At 44.8% G+C, this 27,957-nt stretch overlaps 2 protein-coding genes across 4 annotated transcripts in view; one reads left to right on the forward strand and one right to left on the reverse strand.

Annotated features, from left to right (window-relative positions):
• LOC119172231 (cholinesterase) overlaps positions 1-27,957 on the reverse strand; it is a 306,247-nt gene that overhangs the window by 276,426 nt on the left and 1,864 nt on the right. Inside the window, exon 2 of one of the 2 annotated variants that reach the window (XM_075893350.1) lies at positions 3,879-4,181. In XM_075893350.1, coding sequence (XP_075749465.1) covers positions 3,879-4,097 — 219 coding nt within the window. In that variant the 5' untranslated portion in view covers positions 4,098-4,181. Of the gene's footprint in view, positions 1-3,878; positions 11,587-27,957 lie in introns of those variants that run through there. The other variant, XM_075893349.1, reaches the window with a different exon arrangement.
• The window catches only part of LOC142814514 (uncharacterized), a 200,293-nt gene that overhangs the window by 53,058 nt on the left and 119,278 nt on the right, over positions 1-27,957 (forward strand). The window lies entirely within an intron of this gene.

The following is a 27,957-nucleotide window of genomic DNA, read 5'->3' on the forward strand; positions in this document are numbered from 1 at the left end:
CATGCAGTTTATTTATTTTATTTTATTTTATTTTATTTCCAATACTGCTAACCCCAATGATAGGGGCTCTAGCAGGGTGGTACAAAACATATAACAAGGTTTCTTAACAAATACAACAAATTCAGACAATACAAAATTCAACTGACAATGCAGACAAGCCTTTCGTAATACAAAATACAGCAGGGTTACAACTGAAGGAGAGCCTGAAATGTATCACAGTCAACTACCGTTACGACGTCTTTATCGAGTTTATTCCATTCTGTTACAGTTCGTGGAAAAAAAGAATATTTAAAAACATTGTTCTTGCATTTAAATTGCACTAATGAGTATGGATGTCGTAGCCTTGTAGAATAACCGCTGGAAAAAGAAATATAGTCACACGTTCGGCTCTGTAACTTACCCTTGACAATTTTAAACATGAACTTAAGGCGAGCGATTTTATTTCTAACTGTAATGCTTTTTAAGTCAGCTTGGCGAAGTAACTGAGTAATAGATGATGGACCGTAACTGTTAAAAATAAATCGTACAGCCTTACTCTGAACTCTATCCAACTTACGTGTGTTCGTCTGTGTAAGCGGGTCCCAAATAATGTTTGCATATTCTAAAATTGGCAGGATTAATGCTTTGAAAGTGGCGAGCTTACAGATGGTAGATGCCCTCTTGAGAGACCTCCTTAAAAAATGAAGTTTAGACAATGCCTTATAAGAAATAGCTGTGATATGACTATCCCAGTGAATGTTATCAGTTATAATAAGACCTAGATATTTGAACTCAATGACACGATTTAATAATTTACGATCAACTGTATATGTATATAAAAGAGAATTTTTCTTGTTACTTATGGTCATTACAGCGCACTTGTCGTAATTCACAGCCATCTGCCACGTCCTGCACCAACGTATCACTTTATCTAATTCAAAATTCAGTGCATTTTGATCTGAAGTTGAATTTATCTCACTATACAAAACACAATCGTCAGCATATAGTCTTATTTTAACGCCACAGTCATCCACCATGTCATTTATAAAAAGAAGGAACAATAACGGTCCTAAAACTGATCCCTGGGGGACACCCGAACCTACAGGTAGCTTTTGTGAGAAATGTTCATTAAAAACAACATACTGTTTTCGAGATCCCAGGTATGCTTGTATCCATTGACAAAGCTGTGGGTTTTTTAATATCGCCCAAACTTTCATAAGTAGTCTGGAATGAGATATTTTGTCGAAGGCCTTCGCGAAGTCTAAAAGAACAGCATCTATCTGTGACTGGTTATTTATGGCTAGTGCGAAGTCATGGACAATTTCAAGCAATTGTGTTACTGTGGAAAACCCACGCCTAAAACCATGCTGAGCTGGTGAAAGTACTGAGTGCGACTCCAAAAAGCAGGAAACGTGTTTGTGTATTATGTGTTCCAATAACTTGCAGCATGTGCAAGTCAAAGCTATTGGGCGATAATTACAAACCAACTGTTTATCTCCATGTTTGAATAAAGGCTTAATTTTAGAGAATTTCCAATCCTCAGGCAGGATACCTCTGGATAACGATTCATTAAAAATAATTGTCAAACATCTTGAGGACCACTCAGCATATCTCTTTAAAAAGGCATTTGGTAAGTCATCTGGGCCACAAGATTTTCTTACATTCAAATTCAGTAATAATTCAAATACGCCAGCTTCTGTGACTTCCAGATTTTCAATGGGAGGCAGGTCTTTAAACTTGCTAGAAGTGGGGGTGGTTTTGTCATCACAAGTAAAAACAGATGCGAAGTGTTCGTTAAATGCATTAGCTATTTCTGTTTCATCTGATGTGCAAACGTTATTAATAACAAACGTGTCTCTATTGGATGACTTTGGCCTTATAAAATGCCAAAAATAAGACCGCGATTCCTTCATCATGTGAGTTAACTTTACATCGTAAAAACTGCGTGGTTCGATCTTCATCTTATCTTTTAGTTGTCGAGACAGATCGCGGATCAGAGAACGTGTTGTGATACTGGTGTGCTTTTTTAGTGATTTCCGAAGACAATTAATTTTTCTCTTAATGTGAATTATATCTCGTGTAATCCAGGGTTTCGACATATGTACCTTCTTTTTCTTGAAAGGAACAAAAAGCTGTATGCATGCATGCGCAGTGTTCTTATACTTTACCCACAGAGCGTTAACATCACTCAAACCCAGATTAACACTTTCGCAAAGTTTGTCGTAGGCTATCTCCAGTCTGTCTATGATGGATGCATCGTCGGAAGAATGAAATACTGGCACACGTGTGTATTTAACATCATTTTTGTACTTCAGCGAGTGAAGCTCAACCAAGACTGCCATGTGATCTGAAATACCTGTAACCACTTCGCAGTCAATTTTTCCGGAAATATTACCATTCACAAAGACAAGATCAAGAATAGAGTTACTGTTATCTTGCACACGAGTGCAATCACTAACTAGTTGCGTTAAATCAAAACGGAAGGCAATGTCAATAAGCGCTTCATCGTTAATGGGATCAGAACTTCCTGCGCTAAACGAAGACCAGTTGATGCCTGGAAGGTTGAAGTCTCCACATAAAATAAGCTTGGTAGTTTGATTTGTTTTAGATGAAATATACAGCTGTAATTGTTCTAAAACCTCAGGGATTGAGGCAGGGGGCCTATACACAACTCCAATAACAAGGCTTTCTTTTCTATCGATAAGCTTACAAAATAAAGCCTCGACGCCAGGGGCATCAGGCATGCGTGCTATCCTGTAAATATTTTTAACCAGCAACGCAACTCCGCCCCCTCTGGAACCACGATCCCTTCAGTACACGTTGAACCCCGAAGGCGCAATTTCGCTGTCATAGACACCGTCATAAAGCCATGTTTCTGTGAGTGCGACTACGTCGGGGTCATGAAGTGCTATCAGGTGTTCAAGATCGAGCTCTTTGTTCAGAATGCTACGGTAATTCACATTTAACAGTTTCAATGAACGCGGGCTTTCCTGTCACTTCGGCACGTACCTGGGAGGGGACCCCATATCATTCTTGGCCTCGTCCCAACCGAACAGCTTTCCATTCACAGACACCTTATCGAAGAGTAGTTTAACCCGTTCATTTCGTTGCCTGTTTACAACTGTGCTGTCCCATAGATTCTTCCTGGCCTGACGCACCTTTTGTGAAAAGTCCTCAGTTACATATAAGCCCGAGTCTTTAAGTTTCACACAGTTCCTCAAAATTTCCAGTTTTTCGCGATAATCTATTAATTTGACGATTACAGGTCTTGTTTTATTAGGCCGCTTTGAGCCAAGCCGATGGCATCTTTCGATTCCGGTTACTGTTAAGTCTAACTTGCCCTTAAAGAAGTCATCAGTTATGCGTGAAGTAAGCGATGGCAGTGTTTCGTCTTGAGGTTCAGAGACACCATGAATGATAATGTTGTTCCTCCGACTTCGATTTTCAAGGTCATCTACTTTTTCTGCTATGGAAGTAATGGCGCTTTTCATCGTGCTTACGTGCAACTCAACAGCAGCAACCTTGGTTTGGCATACTGATAGATTTTCTAAACCGCATTCCAATGATTCTAGTCGATCTTTAAATAGAGCTAATGTGTTTGTTATGTCTTTCTGTGAACTGTCAAATTTGTCCATTCGCTTCATCAACTCTTTTTGGCCCGCGAGTACCTCGAGAAGTAGGCTGCGATCAGTCAAGTTTTCTGATGATGATTCTTTGCCACGCACAGACTCACTAGATCCCTTGGGTCCAGGATTCGACTCAACGTCACCACAGAGGGATAATAAATCCAGTAAGTGCAGGCAAATTACAACAATATGCTCTAGACATTGTGGGCAAGGTAGCAGCACGAGAAAAACATTATTACTTTTAAATGATTTATCTCCAGGTAAATAACTAACCTGTATAAGAAACAGTAAAGGCTTGTAGCGCATAGTTGCAGACGCGCTGCCACCTTGCCCACTGGAGCTGCAGGACCAAGCCGGCGAATTTATAAGGTTCTCCGTCGATGACGCTCCCCGGAAGGTGACGTGGAAGTCAGCAGGTAGGATGGGCGGTTCCAGTGAAGGTGGCTCCGTAAAACGGCAGGAACTTTCGTTCATCTTTACGGTGCTGTCCATGCGATGATTACCATGGCTGAGGTCGAAAGATGAGCAGATATGGCCCTCCGTTGACGCATGCGTGATCCAACCAAGGGTCAGGATCTGTATAAGAAACAGTAAAGGCTTGTAGCGCATAGTTGCAGACGCGCTGCCACCTTGTTCAAGTGCGTCTTAGCAATTTCCCATCAAAGTGTGTTTGCGCGAGTATTGAACGGTACCCCGCGGTGGCAACCGCAGCAGTTGTTGACGCGCCTGCATGAAGGTATGTGCTGCAAGCGATGTCCAGAACTAGATAGCTTTAAAAACAGGCAAGCTTCATAAACACTATAAACTCTACGCATTGGCCATTGATTGATATGTGGGGTTTAACGTCCCAAAACCACTATATGATTATGAGAGACGCCGTAGCGAAAGGCTCTGGAAATTTTGACCACCTGGGGTTCTTTAGCACCCAAATCTGAGCACACGGGCCTACGACATTTCCGCCTCCACCGGAAATGCAGCCGCCGCCGCCGGGATTTGATCCCGCTACCTGCGGGTCAGCAGCCGAGTACCTTAGCCAATAGTCCACCGCGGCGGGGCACTCTCTAAAGTACGAAGGCGCGTTGCACGCATGCCGGAAAGTACAGGTGAGCTGTACCGTATATACCCCACAAACAATGCCTTGTACAACTGCAGAAGGCTTTTCTTTGAAGGGCCCCATCTCAGTCCTGCTATAAAACCAAGAACATACACAAAACTGATTGGTTTCTTCCGCAGCGCGGTCACAGGCTTCGACCAGGACAGGTTGCGATCAATGACGACCCCTAAAGAGCGGTGGTGCTTGACTCTACTTTAATGCCACGCTATACTAAACGCTATGCAATACTGTCATACTATACTATGCCGTTATGTTCTACACGGCCTTTCGCACCTCGCAGACAGCAATGAAGAATTCGTGTCTTAAGCTACTTCAGCCTTGCTTGAGCTTCTGCTTCTTTTACAAAAATACGCAAGGCCGCAAGATGGGAGTCAAGAAGCGAAAAGCACAAAACGGTCCTTTTTCAAGTAGAGATCTTCTCCAAGTTCGTGACCCCCAAAGACGTCATGTACAGCAAACAAACACTAAACACGTAAGCCCGTATAAGCTTTAGTAAAGAATGCGCAGAGCGGTACCGTGTACAAAGAGGCGTAGGCTAACGTAACGTCTTTCGCCTTTGATCAGTGACTTTGTTCAGCCAGCTTCGTTCAGGGGGTTTCGCGAAGAAAAAAAAACTATCTCTCGGTTCCGAGAAACCGCCTTTCTCCTTTCAGCGCGGGTGTTGTCGTTCGGAAGAAATCCGAGGGTCGCTTTCGCGCTCGCTGAAACGTGTCTGGCTCGAACCAGCGCCATCCTCTTCTGTGAACATGTTTTTTTTTTTTCATCTTACTATTTGTTATCGCAGAGAGTATCCTCTCTAGCTGTTCGCGCGGTAACTATAAGAAGCCGCGCGCCAAACGCAAGCACGAACCGATCTCTGATCGAAGATGCAAAGCCGTTGAGCACGATATCGAAGACAGATCTCAGGAAGAACACGCTGGACACAGCGGCGTTCCACGTTCCGTGATACGGCGACACCGGAGTAAGAAATAAATCGCGCGTAAATAACCGGGATAAAAGCCGGCTTGCGTGCCTCGCGAGTGGTTATTTTCTGACCCGTGTATATGTACACGGAGTGGGCGGTTTCACCTTGTCACAATTCGTATACCGCCCTTCCAGCCAGCCAGTCGGCTCTTTTAATACGTGTAAGCCACGTACATGCTTAACTATCGTTTCTTCCTAACGCAACGTCCTCCGTGCACGCACATCCTATTTCAACGCTTTCCTTCTGTCCTCTTGATTCCATTTGATTCCGGTGCCATTGTGTAGTGCCGCCCCTTCGAACCCCGCTGCGCTTGCATATCCGTGCGCGCGGCACAAAGCGCACGCAACGCAACTTAAAGGTTATAACTTCTCCGTTTAATATTTATACGCCGCTGCACAAACGAGTAAGTAAAAATCGCGTGCGGGCTCTAGAGGCCCGCAGGAAAGAGGAAGCGCTTCATCGGTGTATCTTGGACTGCCATCAATGCTTCTCCATGGACGAGTTCCTTTCTTTCTTTCTTTCTTTCTTTCTTTCTTTCTTTCTTTCTTTCTTTCTTTCTTTCTTTCTTTCTTTCTTTCTTTCTTTCTTTCTTTCTTTCTTTCTTTCTTTCTTTCTTTCTTTCTTTCTTTCTTTCTTTCTTTCTTTCTCAGCTTCTTAAGCAGCGCGCACTCCGTATGCACACGGATCATAGAAACTGCACGTAGGCCCCTTTTCAACAGAATCTTCACCAGCAGCGTCCTCCCCCTCGCTGAAAACCACGCTTACGTCACTTGTTGTACGTGCATCTTGCAAGCCCGGCGCGTCGCACCGCAGAGAGCTCATAATACGCAGCTGGCGGGCAGCCATCTCGGAGTCCCAAGTGATGAAGTGCGAGTGGGGCACCGAATACTCCAGAAAACGAAAACAAAAAGAAAATTCAGAGGTTTCCATCGTAAGAACTCCTCACGGATTTTGCAACGGCATGCGTCCGCGTGCTTGGCACACTGTAAACGGGAGCTGCGGTATAGTAGGCACGCGTTATTCGCATACAGCGCTCGACGATGTTAGGAAATGTGTTTATTTTCTGCGACCTATAGACCCTTTCAAGGTTTACAAACAAAGCCCCTTGATGACTTCCGGTTTTGTCCACCAATTGCTTTATAAATAAGCATTGGTGGACCACAAGATCTTTAGAAAATATCCCGCTGATTTTCTACAGTTTTCTTTCCTTATTTAGCAACATATATTCAAATAATTGTTCTTTTGAGGTACATAAAAACAGTAAAACATTCGCTTGTACTTTATGCACGTTTCTTTGATTTGAAAAACGGAAGAGAGACTTTCCTTGCGCTTGAAAAGAAATTGAAAACGTGCTTTCAGTTTCGACGTTAGGAGCTGGTAAATGAGGTGACCGAAATTTTTCTGGGTACAACGCTTGTGACCTGGAAACCGTCTATTGGAGAACACGGCGCAACATCGTGGAAGGGAGGTCAGGAGAGTTTGAAAGACAAAAGACTGGCGAAGGTCGGGGCCACTTTTTCGAGATGAGTACCTGCAGTCACCTCGCACCCTCAACTTCGTCATTTTCACGCATCTCTTGCTTCTGCCCTTTTTTGTTTTCTTTCCTTTACTGCAGGAGTGCTTATGACTATTGCGACGTCCCTCGACGAACTCTTCTTCACCAGCGTGCATTCCTTTTCACGTCAACACGTGCTCTCGGAGGCCGTGCTTTCAACGAAGTCTGCGTATTATACACGCTATATACTATAACCTCCTAAACGCCGCTCCTTGTGTTTACGGCGACGTGTTTCTCAAAGCTACCTGTCTTTGTTTTGCAAGGGATGAGACCGCGCACGGGCAGAGGCTGTATATACACGCAGTTGTTGAAGAAGTCCCTACATCTCTAAAGTTAAACAAAAAACACCTCTCCCCCGCCACATTTTGTTTTTTCCTGCGTTGTCGTCATTATGCTACGCATGGGGTAGCTTAACCGTGCGGGACAAAGAGTAGTCGGACTGAAGTGATTTCAAGAACCGAGCTCTGTGCAAGTTGCCGAGAAAAAGTTTATGTCGACTACCTTCATGTCGTTTTGATTACTTTTTTTTTACTCTACGCTCATCGCTGGAAAGTATAAAGTGTATGGTGAAAGGACTCTTGTATGATGAAAGGACTCGTGAGTGTGCAAAAGCGCCAACCAGTGTTCAGTGAACCCGTTTATACTCCGCCCAATAGCGTCTTACACGCGTAAAAGGCCGAGCCAGTCGTGGATTTCGTGTCGTCTATGGAGCCTTGAACTTGAAATCGCCGATGTTTCAAGCGAACGCGCGTTTACAAAAACTTTCTTTTGACCACTTCAAAGCGGCTTGTTCCCTTTGTTTCTTTTTTTGTACTCCCGCAGGGTCTTCAGTTGCACCCGAGTTTGTTTTTGTTTTTTTTTCCTCTTCTTTCCTGGCAGCGACGACATAGAACAGGTCACACACCTGACAAACACCATAAAGCCCTACAAGCGGGTTTTATCACTTTCGCATGAAACAGTGTCACTACTTGCGTTCCTGGTAGTAAAAAGAGGCCATTTCTCTCTTTCTTCTCTCTTCCTATTTTTCAAGCTGTTTTTATCTTATAAGTTTTCTTTTCTTTTTTATATCACTTATCCCCGCAGCTATGGAGCATGCAGGGTCACTCCTTTCAAGCTTGTGGTTTTTTTTTTTTTTGCAATATTTTTGCACTCGTCTTCCAAACATTCGCACCTCTGGTGCCAGTTCTCAAAAGCACATTTATTCGAGTCAGCCTTAAAGAGATGAAAGAGCCGACTAGTAACTGTCGACTTCTTCCTCTTCTTTTTTTTTTCTTTTTCTCGCTGGTCACTTTCCTCGCTTGAACTACTTCGGAGCCGAGGAAAAAAAAAAGAGCAAACGTTGGACGCCCTTCTAATTTACACCTTTTAAGTGCTTAAACGCGTATACGCTCGTTGCATGACCCAATTTTCACTCTCTGACGTCCTGAAAAACCGGTCCGGTTTTTGTTCTTAAGTATGAGTTTGTGATAATAGAAAAATGAACATACTGGTACACCCGCAGGCCAGGACCGCAGGCCATAGGAGCCGTTAAGCTCCTTATTCAGCTCGAGTCCACACACACGTATGAATAAGCATGCGAGACCGGCCCGTGTATGGTGCTCAAATGATTAGCAAGCGCATGGACAATGCGAAGCATGACGCCGACAAAAAGAGAAGGTACTTCGCGCTTTAAGTGTTTTTAGTGTGGGAGGATTACCTTTGGTGCTGCGGTGGTTTGATCAAGACGTTTGAATTTGGAACGCTGACAGAAAGTGCATTCTGTCGCGGTGGCCTTGAAATAAGGGGCATTCGGTAAGAAAACTACCGTGCCTTGAGTGAGATTAACCCCGCCGCAGTGGTCTAGTGGCTAAGGTACTCGGCTGCTGACCCGCAGGTCGCGGGTTCGATTCCCGGCTGCGGCGGCTGCATTTCCGATGGAGGCGGAAATGTTGTAGGCCCGTGTGCTCAGATTTGGGTGCACGTTAAATAACCCCAGGTGGTCTAAATTTCCGGAACCCTCCACTACGGCGTCTCTCAAATCAAATGGTGGTTTTGGGACGTTAAACCCCACAAATCAATCAAACTGAGTGAGATTAAAAAAAACAAAGAAAAAAATTCAAGGTAGAGTCGGAACAGTACCACCAAGGTAATCTGCGTGCCAATCGAATATTCCACCGCAGAGCCACGTCAGTGCTCCAAAGCACCCAAGGTCATATACAGTTGTTATGTAGGGTTGGGAATCGTGTTGACACATTCAGAATTGCCATTTAGCTGCGTATAATCACAGCAGACGCCAAGAAATGTTAACTGTGAAACTAGTGGGCGTTTCACAGCTGCCAGCCCATATCAAACGGCTGAACTAGAATTCATCACCGCCAGCCATAGTATTGGCGAAGTGTGAAGCTACTCACATGACCTGTCAAGCCCTGACAGTGAAGAGCCGCATCCGATGAATTTCGCCTTCAAGTCGCCTTATAGGCGAATGCGTAAGAGACTCAGCGAATTTTTTTGTCGATGTAACGACCGTTTAACGTGTTTTGCTTTTGAGCATCGTAATATTTTCACCTTTACAATAAAGAAACTAGACTAGAAAAGCTTCACAACTCGCCGAGGTAATTCGCTGGTTATGGCATGGCAATCATGGGCTCGAAATCTCGGTTTCAATCTGGACCAAGTGACAGCATTTATATGTAGTTGAATTGCGACGAAATCTTTGCACTTAAATTTAGGTACGTGGTAAAGAATCACAGCTAGTAGTCAGAATTGATCTGGTATACCAATACGCGGTGTGCTTCTTAATGATATCGTAAAATTATCCCAGAATCGAATAACATTTAGGCATGCGTTATTTGTCTCCGAGCTTCAGCTACGGTTCGCCGGCTCCTTTCTGCTTGTTGCTATGCAGCACATGTACTGCATAGCAACTATAGCGACCAGCATAGCGATCAACTGCAGTTGGTCGTGCATCCCATTCCCAGTCCTGGTATCGAAACTCTTGCGGGCACAAGATATAACGAAGGTCCCTTTAATAAAACAGAGCTTCTCGAGGGAAAAAAAGGCACACATTGGTGAACAGTTCTCCGGAGTTCATTACTTTGTCAGGTTAAATAAAATAAAATCAATCGATCAGTCAAAATCTCATAACATAGTATATGCAATTTACGTAAACCAGATGGTATTACTACAAAGAGAGACTAATGAGTCCAACCTAAACCGGGCAGAAGCTCAAAAGTAGATGGCAGCTCGAAGATATTGAAAATTCTTCAATAGGATGTGTTGCTGGCTCCTGCGACAAACCTTTCTCAAGCATTTTTCATTGTTCTCATCTAAGGCATGACCATACACCATGACAGTGTCATCAGTCCTAGTAATAATTGAAATGATAATAATAAGCCGCGAAGACGCTCTACCGAAAATTACCTCGTTTCGATAACGTCTCGAAGATATTACAAAATAGATGAGCCATTGCATCGCAGCCAGGCCCTTAAAATGTAAAGAATGGCGCATAAGAATTACAGAGACGCCGACGTAAAGGTGCAGCTGTGTCTCCGCAGCGATCCCTCGAACTTGAAATGCTTTTACTGAACACGTACGTATACGGCATGCTCGATCGGTAGCCACATCTGCCCCGGCGCCGTAATCCACGAACGCTGCATGCTAAACGAGCAGCGGCCACTTAAAGAGACGCGAACGTGCAACATGCGAGCGGCCGGCAACGACTGTGGCATACGGATCGCGTCGTTTTCGCTTTGCAAATGTTCCGCTTCTTGCATATCGAATTCGCGGCGACTCCACCGCGGAGATTGCGGGACCAGACAACGCGTTCAGCCTCAGGGCGCAGGTGCTCTTCTCAATATCACCAGTGTTTCTCTTCCAAATTCGTAATGGCACCTGTTCGTTTCGCAATATTTACGGCCAACACGCTGCCAAGTTTTGAAATACATGCCGCTGCCACAGGAATGGAAGGGTGAATTCTACATCCTGAAGTTACCAGCACAAAGACGCCGTCAGAATAACTCACGTCCATTAATGAGCCACGTTCGTTTTTTAATGCTAATGACTTTTCAATCAGGAGTCTGGAGCATGATAGGATGATGCAAGTCTTCAACAGCACGTGCTACTTTTCTCGCTCGTTCGCCTCGGTGGATCAGTGGCTAGGGTGCTCGGCTGCTGACCTGTAGGTTGCGGATTCGATACCGCGGTCTCATTTCAGTGGAGAAAAAATGGTAGAGGTCCTTGTACTGTGCGATGTTAGTGCACGTAGAAAACAACAGATAGTCGAAATTTTTGAGAACTCTCCACAAAGGCGTTTTTCAATCATATCGGGGCAGGCGCGTAGCCAGAAATAATTCTCTATCGGGGAGGGGGGGGGGGCACCCTTTTAAAATCGCCATTTTTCGCTGTGTATGCCATGAACAATAAAATTTCGGTGGAAGGGGGGGGGGGCACGTGCCCGGTGTGATAAACCCTGGCTTCCCCCCTCCCTGTATTGTGGTTTTGGGACGTACCTCCCTACATATTGTTGTCGTTAACTTTCCTCGCTACATTTTAGGGAAAAGGAGAGGAATACGAATAGAAGAAAAGCAGGGATGTTTACCAGGGCTGGGCCCGGTTGGCTAACCTGCACACCCTGGAGAAATACACACTGCACAACCCAGAAAAACAGCTTCATAAACTGTGCTAACTCCATGCTTTAGCTTTATTCGTTTTTTTTTTCTCTTGATGTTTGCGAACCACGAAAATCAAAAGGGAACAGGTTATTTGTCTCTATTGAGGTGGCCGCTCACTTGTTTATTTATTCATCACGGCGATCTAATCACTCACAATAAAAAAAAAACATCGTACTCCTTTCAGACAACGCTAAGAAGGGCACAAGCGAAAGCACAGCACGAAACTTTCACTAAATTGATTTCACGTCCTCGGTAGATTACACGGTTCCTAACCCACTCATGAAACTTTCTGCGTCTCACATGTTGAGCGACGATGTCATGTGATTACGTCATCGCTTGACGTCTTCAGTCGCGCAGGAATATTGGCGATTTATTACATTAGGACGACGTCACAAAAATAATTCACGTGAAGTAATTGTGGTGTAACTTTCATGTTGTTAATGACGGATTTTCCGACTCACGAGACATTCAAAAGTGTTGAGGACTTCTTTACTTAGAATACGGCAAGCGTCTAGGTTCATTGCACGGTTACATAAAACCTATGTCATCGATAATAATAATAATAATAATAATAATAATAATAATAATAATAATAATAATAATAGTAATAATTGGGGTTTTACGTCTCAAAACCACGCTATGATTGTGAGAGACGCCGTATAGTGAAGGGCTACGGATATTTTTACCATATGGTGTTCTTTAACCTGCACTAACATCGCACTGTAAACGGGCATATACCATTTAGCCTCGGTCGAAAGATGGCATGTCGCGGCCGGGATCGAACACGCGACCTTTGGGTCAGCATTCGAGCACCTTAAACGCTACACCCCTGCGGCGGCCTATACTCGATGCCCCCGACAAGTCGTAGATGTCACAGATTTCTCGAAATAATCGCAGTATAGCGCGGTCAGTCGAAAGAACAAAACATTGGACTTTATTCAACGGGAAAGGGGAACATTATAGGAAAGGGCAGGCTTGACAATGCACAATGCTCTAACAATGAATTTGAAGTGTTTAGCAGCACGAATGAATGGTCTCGACACGCTGCCAATACGACGTCACGCGCAACGCAAGTTAATTTTGGTAATTTTGGGCCGAATATATAAACCAACATAAATCGCAGCAAGAATTTATCGCTAGTCTGTCACCTCTGACATCGCAGTCAGGTCATTTGGCGTAATTCCCTATTTCGCTAAACACTGGATTGCAGGCTTTTCGCGTTATTTTACTTCAGCGTCTATTAGTAAGGAGCAAAAGAAGAACGATATAGTTGTTTTTAGCGAAAATGTAACATCGTTGCTGAGCAGTTATAGTAAGCCACTGTAGATGAGTGGACTATATGCTACATTGTTAAGCACGTCTTGATTGAAGCACTTCAATGAGAACTCTGCCGATAGAAGGTATGCTGATCGGCCATCTCCTTGTGAGCCAGGATAACAAGCTCAGCAGCCAATACGGTGAGGGCGTTGCTCGTCCCGTGTAATAATAGTGCACGATCAAAACGTCCCCGTACAACGACTAACGCGAACTATGATCTATCCGAAGGAAGCGACAAACAGCTGTCAGACTATTCTTCTGTTTCAAACAAGAAACAGAACAAACTTTACAGTTCGACCGCCAGGCTGTTATTTACCGGCCACAACAAAGCCGATTAAGCGGAGTGAATAAAATATAGACAAACATATGTATACGAAGAGACGGAGCGCGCGTGCAGCGCCGCAACTATAATCGTTCCGGTCTCAAAGCCCCCCTGTCCTTAAGTTATTCATAAGCGCAACCAAGGCGCTCGTGAACGGTGATACATCACCGAAATTAAGGCGCCACTAAAGTCCGCGCAAGCTAAGCGGCAGTCTTGCCTAGTCACGCCACCAAGTTTTTTTCGGCAGCCTGGCTACTTACTTGGGCAAAGCCACTCCACCCCGGCACAGAAAAGCCTCGCCGGCTTCTTTGTTTTCTCGTCCACCTTTTAATTGTTGTTTTGCGTTTTTTCTACACTGAAGCGCCTAAATAACATGAGTTCCGTTGATATTTTTTTTCTATGCTTAAGAAAGGGTTCAAATTGGTGATCCACAGTTAATCCTCTGGCTCGCTAAGAGCTTGGATGCACGTTGAATAGTGTGCACCCCACATTGCTCAATAAAGTTGACCTGGGCACGCACGCGTTACAACCTTCTTAACAAAGGAGCCACCACCTCAACATAGTCATTTTCAAATCAGCGATCAATTGCTGTAAGTGTTGTTTTTTTTCCTCACTACAGGCATCTGGTGTGGTCTTGAGGGACCTTGCGCGAATTGTCTAATGATGAATTTGTTGAGTAGTTGCCGAACTTCATTCACTGATGGCATGTGCATATATATATATATATATATATATATATATATATATATATATATATATATATATATATATATATATATATATATATATATATATATATATATATGTATGTATGTATGTATGTATGTATGTATGTATCTATGTATGTATGTATGTATGTATGTATGTATGTATGTGTACTCTCTCCTGCATTACTTAGCTATGCAAGATGGCAGTACTTGCAAATAAAAATGAAAAAAAAAACGTCGTTCTCCCGCACCCACACAAACAATGTTCCATTGGAGTGACTGGGGCTTTTTGTGCTGTTTATTTGCGACAAAGATGCATAATATACGCTTAAGATGCATTCTAACGAAATGACAGCATTTGCAAATGACACACCATAAGTAATCGGGAATCGCACCGTCCCTATGCCCTGACTGACAGGTTTTGAGTGAAAACGCAATGGCCCTACAGAAATAAAGCATATAGAAGAGCGTAAACCTTGTGCTCCTTTCATTTGCATTCTTCAAACGCTCATCTGTCTGGAACTTTCCACCCAACTCCATTTCATTCTTTTTTTTTCTAAGCTTCTTTTCCCTGTTAGTGCGTTCTTTCACGCAATTCTTTTACACGTTTGCTTACTCCTTCCTCAACACTTCGTAAGGTTTAAATGACTCCCCTTCATCCCCACGAGCTGGAGTTGCTGCACCATCCAGTGCATCATAAATCGTGCGCGACGACCCAAGTTATGTGCAGCACGCTCTCCCATGCTCCCCTTTCCCTGGTATTTCCTGCATTTTTCTTTCTTTTCCAGAATTAAATGTCTCGTACAAGAGGATCGCTTTCCGCTAAGCAACAGACCCGCTCTTGCCTCTTCGGAACGACGTCGTCCTCCTACCTTATGCTCTCCTCCAAGCTCATCTTATTTTCCCGCCTTTCCCTTTTTAAATTTCCTTGTTTGCTGCCGGCGCTCCTCATCAGGGAGAGATGCGATCCAACCATCGGTATGCAAATAAGAGGATCTCGGCGTCGTCCGGCTCCCGCGCTTCCCTGCCGCGTCCTGTTGCTGCCGTCGTGTAGATGCAGGAGTAGACAGGGCACGCCGGACAGCGGCGTTGTTCCTATGGACGTCAGCGTTGGCGCTGAGCAAGAGCCGGGGGAGGGAGGGGAGGTGGGGGCTGGCTGGCAAGGAGAAGTCTCTCCTAGAGGGGCGGTAATTTCTTGCCACAAAAGTTAGCCAGTTTGATTCGCTTACTGCCTCACCCACTCTCTCCTCTTTCTCACCCGGGGTCTGTCACGGCTTGAGCCCATTGAGTGAGGAGTTATTTCGCTTGTAACTTTACGTCGGAAAGAATGCCCTCTGCAGGCACTTGGCCAAGATGGGTCTTTGCATTTCTACTGCCGCGTTCGAGGTCGTGGGTTTGATCCCACGCAATCGCGGCCACGTTTCAACGGTGAAACCATTTGTACAGCCTTGAGGGTGCAGGTTAAGGAAAAAAGAAAAAAAAAGGGGGGGGGGGGGAGACATTAGGTGGAAGAGATACATCGTAGTCTCATAGTCTTAGTGTTGCGATGTGACGTCTAATCCTCACATATTTCTCTTTCGTAATAACATGGTAACCGACACTTTTCACCTCTTATAATAACTAATTTCTATTGTAAAAAAAAGTAGGAGAAAATAAAATATACATATAGACCAAAAGTCGAGGAACTGTCCTTGCACCGAAGCCTTTGTGCGTTTACACTGGTTAAAACAAACTATAAAACATCATCGCAAGAGTTAAAACAAACTATAAAACATCATCGCAAGAGCAAAGTTGCCGGGCAGTACAATACTGTGGTTACACGCAATATTCCTCGCTGAAGTTGCGCTGTTACAACTGACGTTGCGCAAGACGTGGCAGATTCCTCCCTTGATTTTCTCTTCCAGCTTCCTGCGATCTCGCGTGTTTACGACGTCACAGTGTTTCTTTTTTGTTTTGTAAACAGGAAGCTTGTTCATAAACACAGAGCACGCTGGTCGGCGCCTCGTTGCGCGTATTTCCGGGGTGAAGGCGCTCCGTGGGCCAGGAACCTCCCGCACAGGCACCCTCCGCATCCTTTGCAGTAAAGCCACCTCGACAAAGACGAGGGTTGGGGAGGATGGGGATGAGAAGGGAGCGAACACGTGACTCTCATAGCCCCGAGGCTTAGCGTAATTGAACGCTCTCCAGCGGCGAGCCTAAACGTCTCGCTTCGCTCGGTTGCCATGGGGCACGTTGTACACCGCGAAGCCGGTTAGAGTGTTAAACTTGGCCGCCGGGCGCCTATCTATACGCCGCTGGCGACTCCCCGTTTTTTGTGGACGACCTGCGTCGGCTAAAAGGCGTCGAGTCGGTAAACAGAGCGCACGGCTTGTTTAGTTTCTTTTTTTTTTCCGTGCCCCCTCTTCTAAGCGCGGTGCGCCGTGGTTGTGCAGCCGAAATGCAAGTCATGCGGCTTCCGCTGCGACTAATAAACAGGGCACTTCTCTGTTTGCACGCTTCATTGCGCCTCGTCTGTTTTCGTGGCTTTAGTATATACGTCGTGCCCCGTCCGAAAGCGCGTTTGCATGTTGCGAGGTGGACGGCCACAACAAGATGCCACGAAGCAGCTAATTACTTCAGTCAACACAGTACGTGTTGTGTTAGAGAGCGGGACGCCTGAGAAATGCTGGTGTTAACAAAAAGTAGCGAATTTGGTTAAGTCAATATAATGCACTCGATGAACGGCGTGGGTTCCTGGAGCAGTACCTTTTAAAGACGCAGATATCTGGCGCTCATCTAGCCGTCTTCGCCCTCCTGCAGTCTTCACTGTCTTCATTTGGCATCCCTCGTATAAGCTAATGAAGCAGGCATACAGCTAGCATCTTACTTTGAGGGTCCTGGCGTCCTCACGTAAGCACGTGTGCGAGTATTTAATGTGCGAGTGTGTGTGTAACATAGGCATACAAACTGCGAAAGTTTCAGGAGGTACGGTGTTTGCCACGCGAGCGAAAAACGCTGTCTTGTTTCCTTCTCCGTGAACGCACGAAAGACATTGAACTTTTTGTCGTTCTCGTGTCGTTTGTCAAGCTATCTTGTATCTCTACTTTCTCGCCTTGAATACGGCGAAACGAGCCCTCTCTTCCTTAAAATGAGCGATAAGCCATATATGCCTCGGATCTTTCCATTTTGGTGTGCGCAAAGAAATCACACCAAATGTCCCGATCTACTCCTAATGACCCCGTTTCATGAACACAACACTCTTTTCGCACAATCTGGCAGCAGTAGTAGCAAGCGAAGCGATGAATCTACAATTTCCGGACATATCTTTGAAAATCAATCGATCGATCAATTGAACAACCAACGAACCAATCAATTCATAGATGGTTAATTCTATCAAAAATAGAGAAGAAAGTTGGTCGGCAGGAGCAAGAAGTAAATTGGGAGAGACAGAGAAATATGTAAAGGAAAGGCAGGGAGGTTAACCAGGTTATAGTCGGTTTGCTACAATACACGGGGGAGGGGTAAAGTGGGGGAAACAATAGATAAGGGAAGGAGTAAAGAGAGAACACGTGATACTCGCTACGACAGTCACAACTGGGACGTGCTCGAGACCAGTTCTTATGCAGTTGTCTAAATGTAGACTAGAATCCAGAATGCCTCACAAAAGTCTTGAAAAAACTGGCTACAAGGAATCCAGAACTTTTCGTGCGCATTGAACTGGTGGAGTTGTCACTTCACCGAGGAGAGTGCGCATGGCGGTCATGAGAGACCTCAACAAAGCGAGCGCTTGTCAACCAAACCTGGACGAATAACGCGATCTCCTTCTCCGAGTTTCCTTGAGCCTTCCCTTAAGCAACAGTGGCCGCCAGTGCCAGCAATGCCACCAACGCCCAATGCACCGCAGTCAAAGAGCCCACAGGCTAGAAAGTGCACCACAGGCTAGAAAGTGGCGGCCGTGTCGCATGATGCTCACTGCCATCACTGCGGACTCGTAAAGAGGCGGTGCAGAATGCCCCGCAGTGTACATCATCGTCCACAAATAATTTCCGCGACGGAATAAAAAAAAAAAAGAATGGAGAGGTTTATACGGTACCATATGGGGTTGAGAATCAGGCTTACATAAGCGCCACAGTAAAATCACGCGGAAGAGCACACGACAGCGACGCTCTGTTGATGAAGGGATCTGGATAATACCTCCTGCTGACCGGTGTTTATATTGGTTCCGCGAACGAAGACGACGTAGGAAACGCGCAGGTTGCGTTGCCTCCGCCGCGTCAAACATACCTGCGTGCTTGTATGCTGGCTTTGGCGAATTTTAGCACACATGCAGAGTTAGAACGGGGGCCTTTCTCTTATTCCCCGTTATTTCTCTTTGTCAGCTATGTGCTCGAGCCGTGCTGGTGAAGGTATGTTGTGAGAACGTAGGCAAGTATAAAAGCGTGCTCAAATAATCAAGGTTATAGAGAGGGCGTTTAATGGAACATTTCTGGGTTACCTGAACGTCTGCACACACATATATATATAGAACGAAAAAAAAATTAACCGGTCTATTGATGAAGTACAGGTGTTCTAAATATACCGGTACACCCGGAAACGCGCGTACACGAGTGATATTTTCCCAGAACGGTGGCGTGTTGCAGACCGCACGTGATAATGATGGAAAATGATGGAAAGACAGCCTATAGGGCGGGTGCCTTCTAGCCACACGTGTGGGATTTATTTCGACACACACGTGGCGTACGCTGGGAAATGGTAGCTCGTTGCATCACAGTACGTCGTTTGAAATTTAAATACCGCACGTGAGAGGTCCCCTCAGATTAGGTCGATCTCGGCTATCGCCGCGTTACGTCGTCATACGGGCGCAGTTATCGGCACAACTTTTAAAAGCTGTGCGGAACACTTGCCAGCGTTATCTCCAGCTGTCGAGATTGTGTGGCTTCCCCGCTGCCGAAGCTTAGGAACATCACACAAAGAAACTTAATGTGAAAATAAATCCAGCATCACCTGGATAATTACATCGCGGACTCGACTTGGTATTAGCATCACTTTTAATTTCTTTTTCTCCCTCCATAAAAGTAACATTATAGCTTAACTACACCAGTTTAATTCCTTAAAGAAAAAGAATAAAAAGAAAAGGAACGAAAGAACTGTACGCTTTTGGCTCACTTCGTCAACAAAAGCGTTTTTTTTTTTTATGCAATAGCTACACCCTTCCTAACACTGTGGCGCAGAGGGAGAAAAACAAAAACAGAAAGAAGTTTTATTTACACTTGCAGTTTTTTTTTCCCCCTGGAACATATCACTAACTTTGTCAACAATCAACAGTTTTCACAAAAGAGCCCACCAGTAATGCCGGACAGACGAGACAGGACTCGCGTGATCTGTTATTTAGCGAAAATAATTCTCGAATGGGCGTTTTGGACCTCGGAATGTGTACACGCGAATGTGATGGTTGCTTCGTAGTGGACGCTTTCTCCCGATTGAACCTCCTGAGCACGCTGTCTTACGGGAGGCAAAGCCTAGCTCTGCGGACGCTACTGTTTTAAAGTCGAGTTTTAAACATCGACCTCGCAAAGCAGGAGCCGTCTTCCCCGGAGGGCTACACAGGCGGGCAAGCGAACAGCCAAGCCTGTCAGTCACGCTATCGAGCCGCAGATTGGGGAAGACGTTGCCATGCGCTCGCGGTCGTGAATGCGGCGCCCTCTCCGAGGAAAGTTTTACGCGCTCGAACTGTTACACTATATATACATACCCACCCAGCACCCGGTCGCGGCTTCGTCTTCACTGCCGCCTAGCGTGGACAGCCAGCTGCCTGAGTCTCCTTGTTTCTCTATTCCTTCCCTCGCTCTTGCAGTACAATACTTTTCTCGCGTAGTAGGGACATGTTACATTACGCGGCGTCGCCGCTTTATCTGCCAGCAACGGCCCGGGCGAGTGAGAGAGAGCGCACGATCTCCTCTCTCCTGCGCGGGCTTTTTGATCGATCGGCTTCGGTGCTGTTGCTGCTCCGGCAAAACTTTTTTTCGCCTTACGCACCAACTTATCGGCTCCCACAGATGCGCGCTCATACGCGCCCAGATTCTGATGTTCTGTACGTGTGTGCGCGTGTAAACGCAGTACCTCCTCCTTCCTACCGTGTCAACCCTTTCCCATGTGCAACCGACCGTGTCGAGTATATATACTGTTTCTTTTTGTTCTTCGAGGGTTCCGTCGCAGCCCTTCAATCTCTCTTTGCCGCTCCTCACTTGTAGGCTGTACAGGTTTTTTTTTTTTTTTTTTTTCTGGCCGGCATAACGTCTGGATGATTATTTCGTTTCTCAACTTTTCTGTTTATTTCGCTGTCTCTATATCCGAGTCCGCCAGTTCGCCGCCTCCATCAAACGGTTGGCCGAAGTAAATTAGGATTAAGATTTTCCCCCGAGACGCCGGCGCTCGCCTGTCCTCTCGACAACGGCCGCTCGAAACTCGCGGCTCTGGGGATCAGGCGAGGGGGTTGGTGAGCGCTCGCGTTTTCATAGTTTCCACAGATAATGATGGCAACCTCAAGCGAGAGATAGAGAAGATTTTTCGAGCACGTTGTTCTTCCCTTCCCATTTTCGTGCTTATTATTATTTTGTTGTTCGTTTGTCGTCAATGTCGGAAGCAGTATGCGGGCAGAGGTATACAACGGAAAGTGATAGCATTGCCGCTTGCTCCTGACGCCCAGATTCAAGCTGCCACAAAGTGGAAAGTTTGACTTCGCCGCGTGTTACCGACGACTATGGCTTGTCGGAAGGGTGGCGCCTGGGATGCGTGCGTTTGTGTGCGTGTATGCATTCATTCATTCGTGCATGTGGTGTGTGTGTGTGTGTGTGTGTGTGTGTGTGTGTGTGTGTGTGTGTGTGTGTGTGTGTGTGTGTGTGTGTGTGTGTGTGTGTGTGTGTGTGTGTGTGTGTGTGTGTGTGTGTGTGTGTGTGTGTGTGTGTGTGTGTGTGTGTGTGTGTGCGCGCGCGCGCGCGAGCGCGCGAGCGAGCGAGCGAGTGTTTACACTAGCCTTCAGTTTACGAAAGGTGGCGTCAAGCCACTAAAGTGCGGAAAATCGACAATACGCACTCGCTATACACAACAGTGGTTGACAGAATGCGCACGCACCGTGCAGCGTACTTCAGCCGTCTGTACTGTTGTGTAATATATATATATATATATATATATATATATATATATATATATATATATATATATATAGAGAGAGAGAGAGAGAGAGAGAGAGATAGAGAGAGAGAGAGAGAGAGAGAGAGAGGTATTACGACGAGAGGGGAGAGAGGGAGTCGAGAAAAGTAAACAATACACTTGTACACCGGTAAGCAGTATTGTGAGTTTTCTTACTTCTACCTTAGTTCAGAACGTTCAAACACAACATTTACTCACGTTCTTTCTCACTCGTTTTTTTTTTTATTATTTTTCGTATTTGTTGCAGCACGACTTCTTTAGTTTTGTACCGCCATAGCTTACTCGTACGGACCTAATTGAAGCAAGCGCGGCAATGATTTTCTTTAAGGTGGTCGCTTTTAGCATTTAGTGCCATTAATTAATTTTCTGCCAAGTGCCTCCGGAATGTGACGGCTGGCCGAGTTTACTTTCTGATTCCAAGTGTGAAGCATGTTAGTACATTGCACCTTCTAGGTCGAGCTTTTCTATCCATGTGCGTCTTACTTTCTGTCCCTATTTTACTCCCTTACTCTCTTCTTCCTGCGTGTATGCATAGAAAACTGAACGTCGTCAAGTTAGCGTCCCTTATTCCTTGTCTATCTCTAACTGTCTCTCTTTATGTCCGCTACAGTGGAGCAGTGGCTACAGTGCTCGGCTGGTGATCCGAAGGTCACGTATTCGATCTCGATCGTGGCGGTCGCATTTCGATGGAAGTGAAATGGTAGAAGCTCGTGCACACTGTACGATGTCAGCGCAGGTTAAAGAACACCACATGGTTCAAATTTCCGGAGGCTTCCACTACGGTCTCTCGTAATCATATCGGGGTTCAGGGACGTAAAGCCCCAGATATTATTATTAACACCCTCGCTTTGATGTCCTGTCTTTCATATACGACGGCACGCCTGCCATGTCTACACCCCACTCCCCGTTAGTTCTCATGTAAAGCACGACTTGTATTTTCCTTCGCATCAGTTTTTATGAACGCCTTTTAGGAGCGCAGCTCCTAACGCTGAGGCCTAGTCCCTCCTACGTAGTAGCCTACCCTACTTCTCAAAATTCTCACTAGATGGCGCTGCGCTGTTTAGGTGAGTACGTGAAGTGATCACTAAATGACGTGGACGCCTGTTGCGTGTGCATTAGTAGGAGTTTGATAGGGCGGCGGACGGGCACACAGACGGACGGAGACAGATAGGCGGACGAATGGACGGCTGAGATGAGAGCCCGCGATGTTGACCCCACTCATCATCATTGACTCCGTGGATATATGCTGTGAATTTTTTTTTTCGTTCTGCTGGCCCGCTTGCTGAACGATGTGCAGACGTCGAACGTGTGCGTTTTCTGAGTCGTGAAGAGTGCCAGCGCTTTTGCCCCGGCCGAGCAGTGATGTTCACACCACGGCTTCGCCCCAGCCAGCGATAAGGCCATCATTAGAGCGCCGGTATGGATCAAGCTGATTCGCTCTCGCCATCTGCAGCGCATCTGCTGATAAAGCGTGCAGTACGTCTTGCAGTTTTTAATATACTTTTGCACGATTCGGCCGCAGCTCACATGCTCAGTTTTACTGTTGGGACACCTGTACTCAAGTGCCAAAAAGAACATGCACTAAATTCGAGAGGAACTTTCTCGAGAAACATTTAAAATTTAATTGCAGGTTGTGCTATCGGCTATGTGTCGGAAATTTGATTGATATGTCGTGTTTAACGTCCCAAAACCACCATATGATTATGAGAGACGCCGTAGCGGAGGGCTCCGGAGATTTGGACCACCTGGGGTTCTTTATCGTGCACCCAAATCTGAGTACACGGGCCTACAACATTTCCGCCCCCATCGGAAATGCAGCCACCCCATCCGGGATTCGATCTCGCAACCTGCGGGTCAGCAGCCGAGTACCTTAGCCACTAGACCACCGCGGCGGGGCGTGTCGAAAATCTGCGCCGTCGTCTCAATGCCGTGTGCTCAGCGGCTTTGTCGGCCGTTCCTGTTTTCTATGGAATTACTCCCTTATTTACTTATTTTCACATTTGTCTTGTGAAGTCCTTCTCTTCGGTGAGCCGGCGAATGCATTCGTTAATTGCGTCTATTGTTGTTGTTGTTGTTCTCCTATTGTTAGTGGCGCATACCCACTGTGAGGGATTGGCCAAGAATCGAGTGGCTTTAAAATTAATTAATTGCGTCTAGATTATCTTAAGCCTGAAAAAAAAAGAAAAACAAGCGGTGTGTAGACTCACTTCGTTTCACTCTGCGGGCGCATTTAACCCCGAGAGTCTAATTTACGAATTTTCTAAAAAGTCAATCCTTGTAACGTTGTAATGAAGACCTTCTAGATTAAATAGAAGGGGAAACACACAATTTGGTGGGCTAGAATACATTATTTCGTAAGTAAACATGCGCAGCACGTGTATTCTTGCACGCCTCAGGGCTTCTCTGTGTGCGCCAAATCAAGCACTCATAAATATCGATTGCATTGCACAGGCGTCTACTAAAGCTGCATGTCGTAGTACCAGCTCGGGCTAAGTTCACGTAGTCACTTTAAGGTTATCACTTCATTCCGTCGGTTCTGTCGTTATGTTGGCGAAAAGTCCCTAAAAAAACTGCCAAGTTCAGCCTTTTTCTTTTCCCCAACTGGCATTCTCCCGACCTGGCTCGGCAACGGGCATCCCTATCGAAATAAAGTTAGTGGTTTTGTTCAACCGAAACGGAGCAGTCGGTTATTTTCTGACCTGCGATAGTTTCCCAAGTTTCATGACGTTCCTGCCGGTCGTTCAACACGTTGAGGCAGGATCACCCACGCTGTAAGTACGCTGCGCTGACGTCATCTTAGCCATATATATATATATATATATATATATATATATATATATATATATATATATATATATATATATATATATATATATATATATATATATATATATGTATATATATATATATATGTATATATATATATATATATATATATAAACAAAATGCCCATTTTTTTGTGTTTGACATGAAAGCTAAAACATCCAACTCACATGATCCACTATAACTTAGTCTGTATATGGATTGCAGAGGCATGACAATGGAGCAACGAAGCCATTGGACAAGTGTAATGGTTTTCGATCCAGAAACGCATTACGCAAACCAGGCCCGTAGCTGGGGGAGAGAGGGATAGTGTTGACTCCCTTTGCCCCTCTCCCGAAATTTCGGTGGTGAGAGGTTCGCTATCATGAATAATAAAAGAAATTGTGCTTTTCAAGGCCTTCAAGAAGCCCGCCCACCCCTCCCCCCGAAAAAAGATTTCTGGCTACTAGCCCGACCAATACGATCGCCTGACGTCGCACATCTCCACTACCGTAACGAAGCTCTTTGTAGGCTAGAAAACACACACACAGTTTGTGAAATCGTATTTCACATGGTTCCAGAAAACGAATAAGAAAAAGAACATTGCAATGAAAAATTTTTTTCGTTTTCAAAGAGTAAAAGGAAGTATGCACAAAATGGCACTTTAAAACAGATGTGGCAAAAACACTACCGAGTTCTGAATTTCAGTGGCTCCAATATTTTTCTACTGATTCCCAAGGTTCAACATCATCAGTTGAGCATGTTGACAGAATCTCGCAAGCAAGAAAATTACCTCAGTTTGCGCTGTCACAGCAGAGCTAATGGGCACTTCTCCCGACTTTTTTTCTACCTGTTCCTTTTTTTATTCATCATTATACTATACCGTATTATACTATACTGTATTATACTATACTGTACCATAGATACTATGCTGTGTAAGGCTATACTTTCTCGCCTTTGTGTGTGTGTGTGTTTTTCTATCGCTTTCCCTCTATGTCTGCGTGTCTGCGGGCAAATATTGATCATAATAGCTGTGCTGTGAAAAACTCCTGTAGCGTGTATTTCACAGAAATGAGGCAAATACCTCTACTCACCACACTGGTCCGCTAAAAATGAAAAAAAGAAACACACGGCCAGCCAACACCTATATATTACGTTTCAGCTTCTGTTTTTAACCACGTGTACGGGGAGAGTTCGGGTGTTATTCGAGTGCGCGTCGTTTTATAAAAATAACTTTTATCTTTATGCGACACACAGCAGCTCTCGTGTGAAAAAAAAAAATTACTTGCGAAAGATCTTCCGATGGTAACGGTAACAATCCTAACCCGTCCGCTCTGTGACAGTCATCTGAACTTGCCATCAGGGTCGTTAACTTAAATGCCCGCAGTCTCGTTAACAAAACGGCACAGCTTGAAGCCCTTTTGTTATGTCATGGCCCACACTTGACCGTCATTACGGAAACATGGCTTCACAGTGAAATACCTGATGACAACTTAGTTCCGCCAGGTTACAAAATATTTCGAAGAGACCGGCCAACTAGAGGTGGGATGTTGCAGTGATTTTAAAAACCAGTATCAAAGCATCCCTTCTAGCGCAATCGCCAGATACTGAAAGCCTATGTTTAAGGGTTTCTTTCGGAAACAAAGTAATCATTGTTATCGCTGTGTACAGACCGCCTGATTCTGGGCCCGATTTTCTTGTAAATTTGCGATCTCATTTGGCCTCTTTCAGTAAAAATAAGCTTTTCATCCTAGGGGATTTTAATCTGCCCAACTTTGATTGGGACCGCTTGAAAACAAGACCCGATTCTTGTCACAATGACGATATTCTCGACGTTATGTTTTCACACAACCTTGTTCAAATAGTTCAGCAACCAACCCGAGTTTGTGGCAATTCATCCTCTCTACTTGACCTTGTTTTCCTGCCCAGATCTTTCGAAAAGTACCACGTGTCTGTGGAACACGGTTTCTCAGATCACAAAATTGTTTTTGCATCCATTTCCCTTCAATACAAAAATGCAAAAAGTTGCCCAGCTCTCAAAAAAGTGAAAGACTTTGCGAAAGCTAATGACACTGCAATTACTGAGTATTTAGAAAATACCTGGCCAAATTTCAATGATCACGATGTTGAAGTCCTTTGGAATAAATTTAAAAATATGTGTTTATTCTGTTTGCGAAACTTCGTACCCGATAAAGGTAGGAAGACCGCTAAATATACGCCCTGGATATCTAGATCTATAATTCACCTTAAACGCAAAGCCAAGCGCCTGCGAAAAAAACGTACAGCGCCTCAACAACTCGCCGAAATTCGTGCTACCCTTTTCAATGCTATTACTCGTGCCAAAAATTTCTACTTTAACACTACTTTACCGAACTTCCTAAGAGAGGAACCACATAAATTCTGGAACTTTATTAGACAGCGCAATGAAAACATAACTGAAATTTCAGTCGACGGATCTAAATTGACTAATCCTCGAGCAATCGCGAATCACTTCAATTTGTTTTTCCATAGCGTATTTTCGCAGTCTCAGTTGAAACAGAGTAATTCAATAGCTTCATACCCTGATGTCAATATTGTTTCGCACAATGGTGTCTTAAATATGTTACTTCGAATTAAAAACAAATCGACGCCAGGGCCCGATTGCATCCCGAACGCATTTCTCCGTCGTTATGCTGAAACCTTGACGAAATTTCTTGTACTTATTTTTGAATCTTCTCTTCGTACGGCCACGCTACCTTCTGATTTTAAAATAGCCCGTATCGTACCTATTCCCAAAAAAGGCGACCCGCGCTTAATTCCCAGCTACAGACCCATATCTATGTTATCATCCGCCTGTAAGTTACTTGAACACGTTGTTTCTACGTTCATTACACAATTTTTAGATACCCATCAAATCCTTTCTCCATTTCAACACGGGTTTCGCAAGGGATTCTCGACAGTCACTCAACTACTTACAGTTGTTCACCACGCTTCTTCAGTTCTTGATAAGGGGGGACAGGTTGACCTCATACTCTTAGATTTTAGTAAGGCCTTCGATTGCGTATCGCACGACAAATTAATCGATAAATTAGTTCAAATCAAGCTTCCAGCGTTCATCGTCTTTTGGCTAACTGCCTATTTAAGTAACCGTAGACAGTACGTCGACATTAATGGAAGCACTTCTGACGCTCTCCCTGTCACGTCTGGCGTACCGCAGGGAAGTGTGCTAGGCCCTTTACTTTTCCTTATTTTTTGTAATGACATTGTTAACGTTATAAACAGTCCGGTCCAAATACGTCTTTTTGCAGATGACTGTATACTGTTTAATGAAATCAATAGCATGGAGGACCAACTTGCGTTAAACTCGGCGTTAGAAAACGTTGCTTCTTGGAGTAAAACTACAAACATGCAATTAAACCATGACAAAACAGTTTACCTCCGAATGACTAGAAAGGAACACCCCCTTGAATTCTCTTATTGTACTTGTGACCAACCGCTTAAGCAAGTAGATGAACACAAATATCTTGGCGTAACATTAACCAGTACCTTAAGTTGGAACTCTCACATAACTAACATATGCGCTGCCGCTTTCCGTAAACTTTGTTTATAGCGACACAAACTCAAAACCGCTCCCTCTGAGGTTAAATACTTAGCATATACTTCTATAGTTAGACCTAAACTTGAATATGCCTGCGTTATTTGGGATCCTCACACTAAAACCATTATCGAATGCCTCGAAATAATTCAAAGAAGGG

Source organism: Rhipicephalus microplus, chromosome 4 (assembly GCF_043290135.1).
Source record: "Rhipicephalus microplus isolate Deutch F79 chromosome 4, USDA_Rmic, whole genome shotgun sequence".
Lineage (NCBI taxonomy): Eukaryota > Metazoa > Arthropoda > Arachnida > Ixodida > Ixodidae > Rhipicephalus > Rhipicephalus microplus.